This window comes from Ictalurus punctatus, chromosome 15 (genome assembly GCF_001660625.3).
Source record: "Ictalurus punctatus breed USDA103 chromosome 15, Coco_2.0, whole genome shotgun sequence".
NCBI classification, from domain to species: Eukaryota; Metazoa; Chordata; class Actinopteri; order Siluriformes; family Ictaluridae; genus Ictalurus; species Ictalurus punctatus.
The window spans coordinates 1,368,807-1,383,794 of record NC_030430.2 but is presented as its reverse complement, the minus strand read 5'-3'; the positions used below and the strand labels follow the sequence as shown (position 1 = coordinate 1,383,794).

The window sequence follows — 14,988 nt, the reverse complement described above, 5'->3', positions numbered from 1 at the left end:
TGTGCGGGCTTTCTTGTGCATCATCTTTAGAAGAGGCTTCCTTCTGGGACGACAGCCATGCAGACCAATTTGATGCAGTGTGCGGCGTATGGTCTGAGCACTGACAGGCTGACCCCCCACCCCTTCAACCTCTGCAGCAATGCTGGCAGCACTCATACGTCTATTTCCCAAACACAACCTCTGGATATGACACTGAGCACGTGCACTCAACTTCTTTGGTGGACCATGGCGAGGCCTGTTCTGAGTGGAACCTGTCCTGTTAAACCACTGTATGTTCTTGGCCACCGTGCTGCAGCTCACTGTCAGGGTCTCGGCAATCTTTTTATAGCCTAGGCCGTCTTTATGTAGAGCAACAATTCTTTTTTTCAGATCCTCAGAGAGTTCTTTGCCATGAGGTGCCATGTTGAACTTCCAGTGACCAGTATGAGGGAGTGTGAGAGCGAATACACCAAATTTAACACACCTGCTCCCCATTCACACCTGAGGCCTTGTAACACTAACAAGTCACATGACACCGAGGAGGGAAATGGCTAACGCTTGAAAGAGTTAGTGATGGTGACGTTGAAGTCAAGCGACCATGGTGTAGTTCGTTTATCGTCTAAATATAGCTTTTTACTTCTGGCAAATTTCAAACTTCATACAAGTTGCATTCATTTGTGAAGATTGCTTTGATGAACAAAATATGTAAGAATCATAAACTTTTGATTATTTTCCGCAATAATCCAAAAGCCAATGGGAAAATCCCATCATCTTTTTGTCGAAGGAAACAGGGTGATGCTAACTTCCAGGTTGGCCTACAAAAATACATCATGCCTGCAGCACTCTCACGTCATTCTTGCACTGTTGCTTCGCTCTTCCTGCCCCAACACACTTGATTTGACTCATGAAGGACTTGATGGCTGGATGATGAGATGAATCATATGTGTTAAGGAAGTGAATTCACTAAAAGCTGTATAGACGCCCAGCCCTGGCGTGGAGAAGATGATACTGCATGTATATCACTAGAGTTAAAGGAAAGTTTCTGCACCACTGCTCCCAGAATTTTGATTTACTTGAAGAGCTTGTTACTCTCTCTTCCTTTCCATCACACATGTGCATACAGTATATTACACACACTTCATGCTAAATGCTCTTCCGTGTAAAGGCTGGTACCAGTTGTGCCAGTTGTGCTATATATATATATATATATATATATATATATATATATATATATATATATATTCCTTAACTTACAGTATAGCATATTATACTACATGATGTTTTTGTTATTATCTATAAATAAAAATCAATAGAAATGGATATGAAATATGAAAAAAAATTATTAGTACTTGTTAGTATTTCATCCACAGATGCATGCAGCTCTTACAGTAGTGCCTCTATTTACTTGAACCTGGTAGTGTTGTTACTGTGTTTTACATTTTTCATATACATATATATATATATATTTTGCACAGTGAGCAGATCAGATACACACATAATCGCATTTGCACAGCCATGGCTCAGTATAATGCTAATAATTTAGCACTTCCTCTTGCACCTCATGAAGTTTGCATCTTTATGTATGAGTAAAAGCAATATAAAAGATATAAAAGACATTCAACGCAGCATAATGTGAAGGTCAGGTGCCGGAGCTGTGTTGCCATTATGAGTGAACATCTCCATCGAGGGCAGCACTTTGATTAGGAGAACCTGATCTTGCTGTGTATAATCTTCCTCATCACAACTCTATTCATCCTCTCTGTTTGCTGTCTTGCTCTTCCTGTGTCGTGTGTGTGTGTGTGTGTGTGCGGTAGCTCACCTCTTCGCTGTACTTGCTGACGTAAGAGTAGATCTCATTCAGAGCACTCAGCATGTTAAACTCATGGGAGTGGAGCCGTGCCTGCTCAGCCAAGTATGCGTTCATGTCCTGGTCGCTGATCGCTGGCAGTCTGCTTATATCAGCGTAGTATCTGAGGACACAGAAAGCAACAGTGATTAGCAGATCTGGTTCTTCAGATTGTGCCTGTTACATTTGTCTCAGGTCACAGATGGACTTCTGAAATTAAACGTCTTCTTTTTTTTTTTTCCTTTTCAACAACAAACGACTTAAAATATGGCACCTTTTGTTTGAACCCACCCGTGTGATTGACGGGTGTTTCTGGCTGCCCGAGTGTGCCCTGTTAAAACGGATTGTGTAAAGAATGTCTACTCTTTGTTTGAGCCATAGGTTTTGCTGTTCGAATACTTTCGGAGGGGACCGTAGATACCCTAAAGATCCGCACATCCCAACGACAGTTTCTCCTTGTGCTCATCCCAGACTTATTCACAGTACGCTCGTGCTGAACGATCTTTAAACACATTAAGGACTGTTTGCTTTTACTCTTTTACAGCCGTATACTGCAATTATTTACGATTTGACTATCCGTTGTCAACCAGAACATGGTGGATTCCCTTTCGAGTCTCACAATTTATCTTGCCACTGTCACATCTGATTTGGTCTTTAGGGATCAAGAGCTTTAGGGTCCCTTTAGGGATCAATCTGGATTTGCTTAAACCTAATTAGTGACCATGTCTATTGTTAAAAGCAGTGCACAGATAAAATCCCATTGCATTAAATATGAAGGTTCACAGATTTGACGTACCACTGTACTGAAAGCAGGCAAGGGGAATCAATTTAGAGCGTCTCACCTTTCCACCCAGTTCTTGTAGTTGGGGATATCTTTAGCATAGAGCAGCTTGTTGGAGGGAGAGTCTTTCCCCAGCCTGTGTTCTGAAGTGGAGCATGAGTCCATGAACGTCTGGGCCACCACGGATAAACACGCGTCTGTGATGCTGCTCTTGTGAATGTCAAATACAAACTGAGGGTTCTTAATCACGTTCACCCAGAATCGCAGCGGAAGGCTGAAGGGAAGACCCACAATAAGATCTCAGCAAACTGAGCAAACTAATGGAATTCTTACACATCAAGCATGCAGCTTCTGAATGACAAGCGTCTCACTTATAACCATGTATAAGTTTAGAACTGCCTTGTTCTGCCCTTACCAGTTACTTTTCCAAGTGTGGCGAACATCCATGTCATGGATGCCATGCTTGTCGGCCTGCTCGTCCAGGAAGTCGAACATGTATTTGATTGCTAAAGGCAAGGCGCTGCCTCTATGAACTGTGCTGAACAGAGTCTCAAACAGATCGTCCACAAACTTCTGCAGTGTACCCTAGATCATCACAGAAACAGAGCGAGAGCGAGAGAGAGAGAGTGAGAGAGAGAGAGAGATTGAATACACACTTAATAATAACAAATAGACTGCTATACAGGTGCACTGCAATTCAAAAGCTCTGGAGTTTATTCTGATTTACTGCAATATAAAGAATACTTGTGCCACAGACAAATCTAAAGATATATATTAGCAATTAAAAATAAGGAAAAACATTAAACAAGTGTTCCAACACAGATCTAAATCTTTGTATTTACGGACTTGCTGGCAAGCTCTCAGATCCTAATGGGTCTCTAAATTAATCTTTTATTAATGGCAAGTACACTTGGAAAGTAAACCACTTAAGCCTACAGTACAGATAAAGGACTCAGATATAAATTGTAAGACAAATATAGTATACACTGTGAGCTAGAACTGGCCAATTAAAATGCTCAAAATCTATTTTAATTAGATCTAGAAAATAAAATAATAAAAAGTCACACATCAATTCATTCATTTCTATTGCTTACTTATTGTTATTTATTAAAATTGCTAAAAAAAAAAAAAAAAAAAAAAAGTTTGACTGGTAGTGCAGAGATTCATAAAATGAACAACCAATCACAAAACACTACTGCATGCTTTTATGTAGTAGAATCCTGGGAAAGAAAAGAAAGCTCATGGCTTTTACTCCAAATTGACATGACTGGAATTTATAAGGTAGACATGAACATATATTTGAAGCACACTTCTATAATCAAATGTTACCTTAGTAGCTAGCAGGCGGGTGAGGTAGATCTCAGACACCATCTTGCTGCCACGGTCGCCCTCCTTCTGGTCTCCGTGTTCATGGTTCTTGACCAAGTGCCACACTTTAACTCCGCTCTCCAGGTCTGGAGTGATCATAGGAGCCCGGGAGCGAAGGCTGTCTGGACTTCCTGTGTAGCGAAATGACGAATCTGTAGAGGGACAGCACAGTTTATGGTGCATTGAGACAATAAGCAGGTGTAGAAGTGCATGCACACATCCAAACACATATACAGGACATTGAACTGTTCGTATTCCAGATAAAATCCACTTCCAGATCCATCCATCCATCCATCTTCTATACCGCTTTATCCTTTTCAGTGTCACGGGGAAACCTGGAGTCTATCCAAGGGAGCATGGGGCACAAGGCGGGGTACACCCTGGACAGGGTGCCAGTCCATCGCAGGGCACAATCACACACACTCACACACCCATTCATACACTACGGACACTTTAGACACGCCAATCAGCCTACCATGCATGTCTTTGGACTGGGGGAGGAAACCGGAGTACCCGGAGGAAACCCCCACAGCACGGGGAGAACACACAAACTCCACACACACAGGGTCACAGTGGGAATTGAACCCCCGACCCTGGAGGTGTGAGGCGAACGTGCTAACCACTAAGCCCCACTTCCAGATGTTAAGTATAATTCTTATTCATCTCACTGTCTATGTTGGACTGGTCTCAGACTGACTGTCTCACTAATCTTATAGTTTCACTAATCTTAAGGCTTTCACATTTGGATCTTCTTAATGTATTGTTCTTCTGACATGCTATAAGGGTCTGGACTATCCACTGCTTATTCTACACATGGTCACAGGGGAGCCTGGAGCCTAATTCATAGGAACACCCTTGACAGGGTGCCAACTTATTGCATGGCACAATCACACACACGTTCACACATTACGGACAATATTGGAAAAACCAATCAGCCTACAGCGCATTTCTTTGGACTGACGAAACGGGAGTACCTGAGGAGAACAAGCAAGGCCCATGCACACAACGCGGAGGCAGGATTGAGGCAAACGTGAGGCAAACGTGCTACCCACTACACCACTATGTCCCCCAGGGTCCGGACCACTTTGTCTAATCAATGTATCTAAAAACCTAAAAAGGTTAAGCCTATTAGTCTCCACTTCTCACAATTAGATTTATGTCTTTTTCCCCCACAGTGGTAGAAATATCTCTAAGGTCACAGATCATTCTCTATAGTCCTTACTCTGTCTAATACTTGGTTCTTTATCTGGCCTTTAATTAAAAAGAAGACAACACAACAAGGCAGCTGGCCTCAGTGACACTGAGGTTTTAGTGTAATTTTGTGCAGATTGCAGTTAAAATGACACAAATGCAAGGATTTGGGAATGAGGGGTTGTGAATGCATGTGAGCGTGTGTGCATCATAAGGGAAGTAGGATTGTGGTTGTAGATCCAACTTAAGCTACTGCATATGGCCAACCTCTTGACTATTCCCAGCGTTCCTCTCTCCGGCACCAGTCAAGGTCATGTGAGAAATGTGCTATTTTGGGCTAAGGGTGCTGGCATGCTAAATTCAGGTGAAATGCTAAGTGCTGAGCATTAAATTGATATGAATCAATCAGCGGGTGACTAGCTGCAGCTGTGCCACTCTGTGATTGATGGGCACTGCGGATGTGAGAGCTGTTCTCTATGCACCTCACACACACGCACACGCAAAATAAAAAAAGTGCTCTACTTTGCCTCCTCATAGTCATTTTATGACTTTCTTTTATGACTGAAATATTCAACAAGCCCTTTTGTAATATAACAAGTTGAAGAGTCGCTTAACTTAACTACCTAATGCCTAAAAGGCTGCAGGATGTGAAGAACTAAATAAAGTGTGAAACGCACAAATAATGGCTGCTGTTCAAAAGCGTTAAAGTTTCAGGAATGAAACAGCATTAAACAAGTGCTGATTGAGTTCCTAATCTGTTCCCGTTTGAAATGTTGTTAAATGTCACTCTGTTTGTAAATGGTAAGGGGAGATAATTATGTCTACTGTGCCTAAATGACAAGTTTATTCCAGGGCTTCGATTAACTGAAGTCTTTAATGTGCCTACTTGTAAGGACAGATTTCACACGCATGCAGCGAGCTCAAGGTGGGTGACATATTTGAGCAAAGCTGTCTGGGTTGCTAGGTGACAATTCAGGCTCTAGCCAATCCAGGCTCTAATATTTGGCTGTGCATCTTTTGTGGCTTTTTTCCCTGTGTGAAGTTATCATTTGCAGCGCATAATTAGCAATCAGAAAGGCCTGCAGCTCTGTGCTGGAAAATGAGAGAGGTCCAGATGGGAAGCCCTGAGGCACTCCCTTAGAGTTGAGATAAGGGGGGGTGCTAATGTGTGTGTGCCCAATACGGATGGCATCCAAAGTCAGCAGAGGTATCAAAATTATTGGGATTTTTGGTAAATGCTATCAATTCTCACTTGCTCTCTCTCTCTCTCTCTCTCTCTCTCTCTCTCTCTCTCTCTCTCTCTCTCACTCTCTCTCCCTGTGGCCTCCCCAGGGCTTCCTCTAGGCTGTAAAGCAAACTGCAGCATACACACTAGTAAACACTGTCACCAGAGCCATCATTTAAAACTGCACACAAGCAGACATGGGCTCATAGCAGTCTTGTTGGCCATCATACAAAATTATGCATTATATACTTTTTATTATATTGTCGGTATTAGAGTTTTAGGTACTTGTGAACATGGCCACAACCAACAATGAGGAAAACGGTAGTTTTTTTTTTTTTAGCGAGAACTAATTTAGACACTAAAAGAGTTACATGCACACTTTTCTTATTAATTACTCTACATAACAGTAATGGCTTGCTGTCCACGTGCAGGTAAATGTAATATACAAATGACATGTAACAGTTTATAAGAAGGTCAGGACAAATTCTAATGATTTATTAAAAAAAAAAAAAAGTATATTGTATAATATATAGATCAAATAGACAATGTATTAATGGATCTAAAACATCCCGTCTATTGTACGAGTGACAACAGTGATATATGTTTTAATATGTAAACAAAATACATGGTATATCCTTGCCTTCTACTTTGTGCTCCTTTAATATGAAGCCAATTCACTGTCAGTTCACTCTGATTTTTAAGACTTCTTAGAGAAAAAGCTCTAAGATATTGAAAGCTCTAAGCTGAAATTAATATTAAAAACCAAAATATGTAACTCAATCAAACTAAATGGTCTAACTGGAGTCCGAGCAGTTTATGGAAGAAGGGAAAGATAACAGAACGCAAAATAAAAACGATTAATTGAATGTACACATTCCGGACGGTGATGTGTTAACTGTGAAACGTTGTGTTTCAGTGTGGACCTCACTAATACGTTGATCCTGGTTACAGCTCTTCTTGTGAATGCATTAGAATGCATAAATTGGCACCGTTTCCTTGGTAATGGCATCTCATCAGTGTTCATGGCTCCAGAGATGTTCGTAAACACTCACCGTATCGGCTGATGGATGTGCGGGAAATGCTGGCTGTGGGAGGAATGTTGTAGGAGGAGGTCTGCTTCGGAACCAGCGCCACTACAGAGCGGTCTGACACCTGCACAAAGACAAAGAATGGCCTGGGTAAAAGAATGTAGTGGGTAAAGGAGCATTTTCAGTGACTTAATGAAGCATAAAGAAAATAATAGCAAAACCATTGATACATGATATTAGAAGGAAACTAGCAAACACTAAGATAAGCTTCACAATTTCATTCGGCATTTGCAGCACTTCTGTTCAAGACTCGAGAGCCATTTCACGGTTACTGACTCCACAAACTGTCAGTGCAGTGTGAGGCAATTAGGAGAGTAGTGAGGCAAATAGTTTATCTGCTGATAAAACAAGTGAATGTTCCCTGCATACATTAGATCTGAGCGAACAGAAGCTAAGTCAAAAGACAGCACATACTCGTGGCGAGTCCTCTTCATCCTCAGTGAACGTCCTAAGTGGTTTTCCGAGGCGGTTATTACTTTGTTCATTTACTTAAGCACTATTTGGGAGGATTTGTGCATGACTCATTTGAGATCGAACACTTTAACTCGTACTCAAATAAATGTCCAAGAGAACAAAATATACTTTTTACTCATATATTTTCATTTACATTCAAAGTACGCCTCACAGTTATCAAACGGCATGAGATTTTTCTTTTATTCTTTCTCTTGTTCTGTTCTATCTATAAGATCTTTTGCTGGAGTTTCATACCGCTTCATACAGGACGAGGTGTCTCATTTGCCACACACATTAAAATAAATGCTCAGCCTTGAAACTTTGCTATCAAAGCTAAAGAATAATGTTAAGTGAACTTTAAGTCGGCCGTCTGAAAGCCAGTGCTGAGTCTCCAGATCTCCAAAACGGAGAATTCGCCTCATTCAAGTTGAAAAAGTTGAATTCAAGCTTTACTCTTAAACCTGACTCGCCTTCTGTTGCAGTTTGTTTCTCTGCGTCCGTGTGAACATTTCCAGTGCAAATGTACTGTATAGCTGTGCTGTAAATCCCCTGGCTGTGTTTTCTTTCATCGCCTCTCTGTGGTCCACCCACTCAGAATGCTTGTCTCGATGAGGCCATTTCAGCGCTCACCTCTTTGGATGCCTACAGAGCTCCCTGGTTTGTGACAAATGGCTAGATACAGATTACTCGTTCATAAGTACTAGTAGGATGAAGGGAATCTGATTTCAAGAATGAAGTCTGAAAGCGTTCTATTTCAAGCGCTTTAAGGATTCAGCTAACATTCTTAGATTGAAAAAAGGAGGTGAAAAAGCAAAGCAGAAATGAAACACAGGGTGGTGTGTGTGTGTGTGTGTGTGTGTGTGTGTGTGTGTGTGTGTGTGTGTGTCTGTGAGAGAGAGAGAGAGAGTGAGAGAGAGAGTGAGAGAGAGAGTGAGAGAGAGAGTGAGAGAGAGAGTGAGAGAGAGAGTGAGAGAGAGAGTGAGAGAGAGAGTGAGAGAGAGAGTGAGAGAGAGAGGGGTCAACTCCAACAGCCTAAGATAGTGAAAGCTTCAGAAAGTCCATTTCACAAAGGAAAAAACAGGTCTCTCTCATCTCTGTAATAGAGTCCATAATCTCTTCTCTTTCACTGGCTCAGTGTAAAAGCCGCCTGTAGTCGGAAATCATCCTGCACTGCTCTTCTTTCGTTTCTTCCTTCTCCTTCTCTCCTCCAGTCCTCCTCCCCCAGGACTATTAGTAAGTGTCCAGTTCAGGGCTGAATCCTACCTTGCATGGGGCTAATGGCCTGGCTGGAGAGACACTCGAAGGAGGGGAAGACTGTGAAAGAAATCATGTCAGAGTCGACACTCTGGTTATCAGACTCTCAAAAAGGTAACCTTTCTTTCTTACTCCTACCCCTTGCTCTCCACGCTCCCATTTTCTCCATTTCTTGTATCTCTGGCGTTCACCCTTGACGCCAGGAGAGGCTCCAGTAGCAGCACCTCTCAGCACTCTCTCTTTCTCTCTCTCTTCGACCTTCTCTATCGAATAAGATAAATGCTTAAATGCCGTCTAAATTTAAAAGCCCCCAAAATGTTGAATGCTGACATTTTGAACAATGTCAACGGTCTGAAACAACTATTAAATTGCAAATGCTAAAACAGTTATCATTCTAGCATTTGCGATGTAGTAGTTGTTACGAAGAGGCATTAAGAGTCTCGTCCATTCGTTTTTCTGGCTGGAGAATCACGTCGTTTGCTCAAATCGCATATGGGGAAACGGCTTTCGTGACAGTGTCACAGTGTTAAATATAAACTAAGGAAACCGGCAGTGGGTGGTTTAGATCTTTAAGAAGTCCAACATTCCATATTCCAGCATCTTAAAGACTAGGTGATACATATTTGGGTAGACTTCATAAGTCTAAGCATGATTTTGAATTGCTGAGACTTGCAAAAGTGGCTTTTTCTACATCCCTCTGCAACCACATCAGAATTTAGCCATATCTCTGCTAAATTCTTTTCTTATACTTCATGTGTGCATATGTGCCTGAGTATTTCATAAAGCAGCAGGAAGCACATGGAGTGTCTATATGGAGATAGATGGCAGATGATTGAAGGAAGGTGGATTTGCCCTTGAGAGATAATCCTGGGCTGGGAAGGCTGTCTGATAGTGGCTGGGTGGAAGTGATAAACGGCCAGCGTTTGGTGAGATAAGGCCTCAATCAAACACAAAAAGCCAAGCCTTTTTTCCAATATCTCTGATCCCCATGGCCTTTCCCTGATGGGCATCAGTAAAGGCTCCCTGAGCAGGCAGAGCATTAACTCAAAGGCCACCTTCAAGCAAGCAGGAAGTGAAACTGTCATTGCTCTGCCCAGCATTCAGTTCATCTAAAACAAATCTCATAATTAGTGCTTTCTTCCAAAAGATAAATTTACATTCATTTAAATTAATTTAAGACAACCATGCAAATATGCATTAATAAATGCATCACAGCTATCTACAGTGTAGACATACAGGAGCATATCCATAAATGTTTGTGCATCCATTTGCATAGGGCTGTTTTTTTTTTTTTCTTTTAAATTGTATTTATTATTATTATTATTTTTATTACAAATACATGTGCAGGGTACATGGTGGCTTAGTGGTTAGCACGTTTGCCTAGCACCTTCATGGTTGTGGGTTCGATACCTCGGTGTGTGTGTGCAGCTTGAATGTTCTTCCTGTGCTTCAAAGCGAACTCAACGTTGCATGAGCTTCACGTTGTGGGAAGTGCCCTCGCGCATGACCAGTTTCTGAAGCACGTGTGAAATCATGGCTGTTTATAGGCATGCCTTGGTCAGATGACATGGCAATATCCCACATGGCGTGACTATAAAAACGGCACCTGCAAACCATGCCGTCAGCCTTGTTTACTTCAGCGAAAGCGTGTATGCCGGCCTGTTTGTGTGAACAGTCCTAAAAACTCTTCACTTCCTCTCTATTTAAAAAAAAAACTCTTTACTTTTCTGTCCTGTTAAAAAAAGAAGAAAAGTATGAGTCAGAGAGAATTCAGGAAGTGTTATTCCTTTCTCTTATGAGTAATGATAGGTGAAGCCTATGTGGCAGTGGCTCTTGCTCTTTACTTTTCTGTCCTGTTAAAAAAAGAAGAGAAGCATGAGTCAGAGAGAATTCAGGAAGTGTTACTCCTTTCTCTTATGAGGGTAGGCAGGGACACTTTCTGTGTGAAGCTAAGCTGAAGTGAGATGGGTTTCAGAACCTCAGGACTCAGGCCGCTGTCGAGGCAGCCTGGAGGGGGAATCGGAGACGAGCGCTGCTCTATCTCTCGCTTTCTTCTGGATCTGATGCCACTGCTTCCGGGTTTACAAAAAAAAAAACAGGAAGATGCAGCTCACGTTAACCCACCCTCGCTGACTCCAAGGATCCAGAGGGGGGAGCCAGTGCATCATTTTTATGAGAGTGAAGCATATATATATATATATATATATATATATATATATATATATATATATATATATATATACATATATACACACACACAATTTATTGATTTAGTTAATTTACAAAAAGCAGGGCACAATAAAGCAGCTCTGCTCTTGGCTCTCTCACTTCTCAGCTGAAGGGTGCTAGGTTCTCCCTCTGGTATGGAGAGTCAACCAACCCTACTCTGACTCTGAGGAGCCAGAGGGGGGAAGTCACTGAGAAGCACAGTGCTTCCTCACTCTGCAGAAAACTCCCCTTTTTTTCCCCTTTTCTTCCTGACAGTTTGTGGAGTCAGTAACTTTTTTTCCCAGTGCACCATGAAGTGTCATGCTTCTGTGGAAAGTGGTGTTTATTACCCCGCAATGTGGGATTATTCAGCCATTGGGGGGAATAAACAGTACCACTATTTTGCTATGCCTAAGGTGGAGGAGGTGCTTGCAAGCCACCTCTCTCCAGCAGCAGGCCGTGTAAGACCACCTCGGCATTGGTTGGAGAAGCCTATGTGGCAGTGGCTCTTGCTGGAGGGGCTCAACATACAATGGCAGTCCTCCTGTTCAGACCTGCTGAGCTGTGAAGGAGGCACAGTAGAAGTGACAGTAGAGGTGATGCCGCATCAAAGCAGTACATCTCTATTTGGATAGTAGAAGCAATCTCTATCGCTTATGAGGCATGTGGTCTCGCTATGCCTCTAGGCATAGGGGCTCATTCCACAATGGGGGAATGTCCCAAATCTAGTAAACAGGAGTGGACCGCCAGGTGCCATCATTCCACGCAGTATGTGGGCCGGATGAAAGTGTCAGGTTTGGGCCGGAGCTGGGCCACAGCAATTTTGCTATATGGGATCTAAGGGGTACCCTTACAGGAACTGTGTGTTACTGGGGTAGTCTATGCCACACACATTCATTCGGTATTATATTTTGGCCTTATGGGCCAGCTCATACATGGTTCTTGGAGATAATATCTCTGCTGTTCGCAGGGATCTATTGTCTCAAGCCAGAGGGAGATTTATTATCCTCGGTCGGAACCATGGAAACTGTGAGTGTGGCCCCTGAGGGGCACCAACTCATAGATTCCGGTCTCTCAACCGAGGTTGTAGAGACCATGTTAAACGCTAGGAACATCAGTGAGACAGAAGAAACTGCGCGATGTCGCAGTCCTGTCCTGGAGTTCTTACAGGAATGTTTCTCAGCAAGGTTGGCTTCTTCTACAGTTAGGGTCTACATGGCTGCCATTTCGGCCAGCCATGCACCTATTGATGGAGCATTGTGACGGGCCTTACCCTCAGTATGACGGAGTGAGTATACTCGTTCCCACAGTGTGAAGCTCACGTAACATTGAGTTCCCTTTGAAATGGAAAGTCTGGGTTATGCACATAACCCTGTTCCCTGAGAAGGAAACAAGATGTTTTGTAGCTTTGTCATACTGGGGCATGCCTGTGAACTGCGTCTTCAGATAATAGAGGCTAACAGTGTGGTTCACAGGTGCCGTTTTTTAGTCACGCGACGCGCGTAAGTGCCATGTCACCTGACCATGGCAGGCCTATAAATAGGCATGATTTCACATGGACTGCAGATACCGGCCACACGTGAGGGCACGTCCCACAGCATGAAGCTCTCTTTCCCTTCTCAGGGAACAGGGTTACATGCTTGGCCCAGACAGTTTCCTCTGGGTACTCTGGTTTCCTCCCCCAGTCATAGACATGCTTTGTAGGCTGACTGGTATTTCCAAATTGTCCATAGTGTGTGAATGTGCCCTGCAACAGGTAGGCACCCCATCCAAGGTGTCCCCCGCCTAGTGCCGCAAGTTCCCTGGGATAGGATCCAGGCTCCCCACAACCCTGTATAGGGAGGAAAATGGATGGATAGGTTTGTGCACACTGAAGAATTTGGATAGATAAGTTTGTGCACACTGAAGAATCAGTTTTGTCTCTGCCACAGCATCACTGTGGCTGTTGTGGTGCAGGCAGAGGTGGCTTTGTGGTTAGGACACTGGACTACAGTGTAGAAGGTTATGAGTTTGAATCCTAATACTGCCAAACTGTCAGTGTTGGGTCCTCGAACAAGACTCCATATCTGTTCAACTCAATTGTAAGTCACATTGGGTAAGAGGCTGCCAATTGAATAAATGTAAATACAAATCTGTTCGAGGTTCAGTCTTGATGAGGAACAGATGAAGCTGTGCTCTAGGTGTCAAGAAAACATGAAATAAATTTGATGCATCAGTGGGGCTGATAATTCCAATGATATGCCATATTTATAGCACCACTGTTATCGATGTGTATCGTCATCTGTTATTCTTGTGTCACCAGCAGCAATGAACAAAGACAACTTCCAGAGACATGATTAAGACCAATTGCTTAATATGTGTTGGATTGGCTCATGACTAATTCCATACCCTGTGCTATGTTTTAAAACACATTTTTTAATTGCTTCTTCAAAACTGAGTGGCATACTGTACGAGATATTCTAGGCATGAATCCATTGCCATTGACACTCAAAGAAACAGATGTACACTTCAGCACATTACACACACACTCTTGGGCACACTACTTAGCTCACACTCAGCACATTTGAATTGTTAATTTCTTATCTCTCATGCCATTCAAATCCTTGAAATTGGAAATTCATTTGCTGCCCCAAGAGTACAGCAGCCCCTCAGGGACACACTTCCAGCCTGCAAATGATATTCAACCTGTGCAAGGTTAACCATCTCACCTCTGCTGATTGGACTGAGAAACACTGAGTGACTGACTTTAAAAAAAAAAAAAAAAAAAAACAACCAATAAAAAAACTTTCAAACATAAAAACTTAGTTTCTTATTTCAGTTTCTGTTTTTTTTTTCTTCTAGAATGTAAGTGAATTTAACTGAATTGATTAGAAAGAAAGAAGGAGATACAGAGATTAATAGAAAGAAGATAATTGAGAGCAATGCTATCTAGGCTAATGAAATCCTTATTTGATGACCTAATTGACTAATCACCCTTGTGCAATTCTAGTCAGTAATCAGTGGCGAGTGCTTCATGTCATCACATTTCCATTTATAGCTGTTAATCTACTGTAACATATTAGTTAGGAGCTGATTGTTAATTTGGGGGAAATCTGATGGTACACAATAGATTGCGGCATGGCCTTGTGAGTGGTGGGGGTTTGGCTAGAGGTGTGCATGGCATCCGAGATCTGGTAAGATCAAACCAAACAGTTGTGGGAGCAAAGATTTTTAACTCGTTCATTAACATGAAAGTGTATTGAATATTCAGAATCCTGGGCACAGTGGTTTAAATGACTAATTTGTGTATATTTTGGGAAACATATTGGGGAACATATAACAAAGTTGTTAGAAAATATCATGGACAGGTGAAAAAAATAAAAATAAAAATAACAGTAGGAGCAGGCGAGACTGGTCAGAATTCTCTTACAGAGTGGTCAAGAGTATCTGTCGGAGACCAAAATCAATGCCAAACTGCATTACTTTTTCATTACTGCTGAAAGAAAAACAGCTTTGCAGTGAACCCAGACATTTGGATTCTACTGTACACAATTTCTGAGGGTACATAGTGATATTCGCTTGGTAGAATTGACTACAATGTTTCTGTGGTCTACAG

General features: G+C 42.2%; 1 protein-coding gene across 1 annotated transcript in view; it reads right to left on the bottom strand.

The window, feature by feature from the left end:
• plxna2 (plexin A2) overlaps nt 1–14,988 on the bottom strand; it is a 232,277-nt gene that overhangs the window by 6,696 nt on the left and 210,593 nt on the right. The window contains exons 27-31 of the mRNA XM_047160545.2: nt 7,443–7,542; nt 3,936–4,126; nt 3,022–3,191; nt 2,668–2,880; nt 1,799–1,949 (exon numbers count right to left, since the gene is read on the bottom strand). Coding sequence (XP_047016501.2) covers nt 1,799–1,949; nt 2,668–2,880; nt 3,022–3,191; nt 3,936–4,126; nt 7,443–7,542 — 825 coding nt within the window. The remainder of the gene's footprint in view (nt 1–1,798; nt 1,950–2,667; nt 2,881–3,021; nt 3,192–3,935; nt 4,127–7,442; nt 7,543–14,988) is intronic.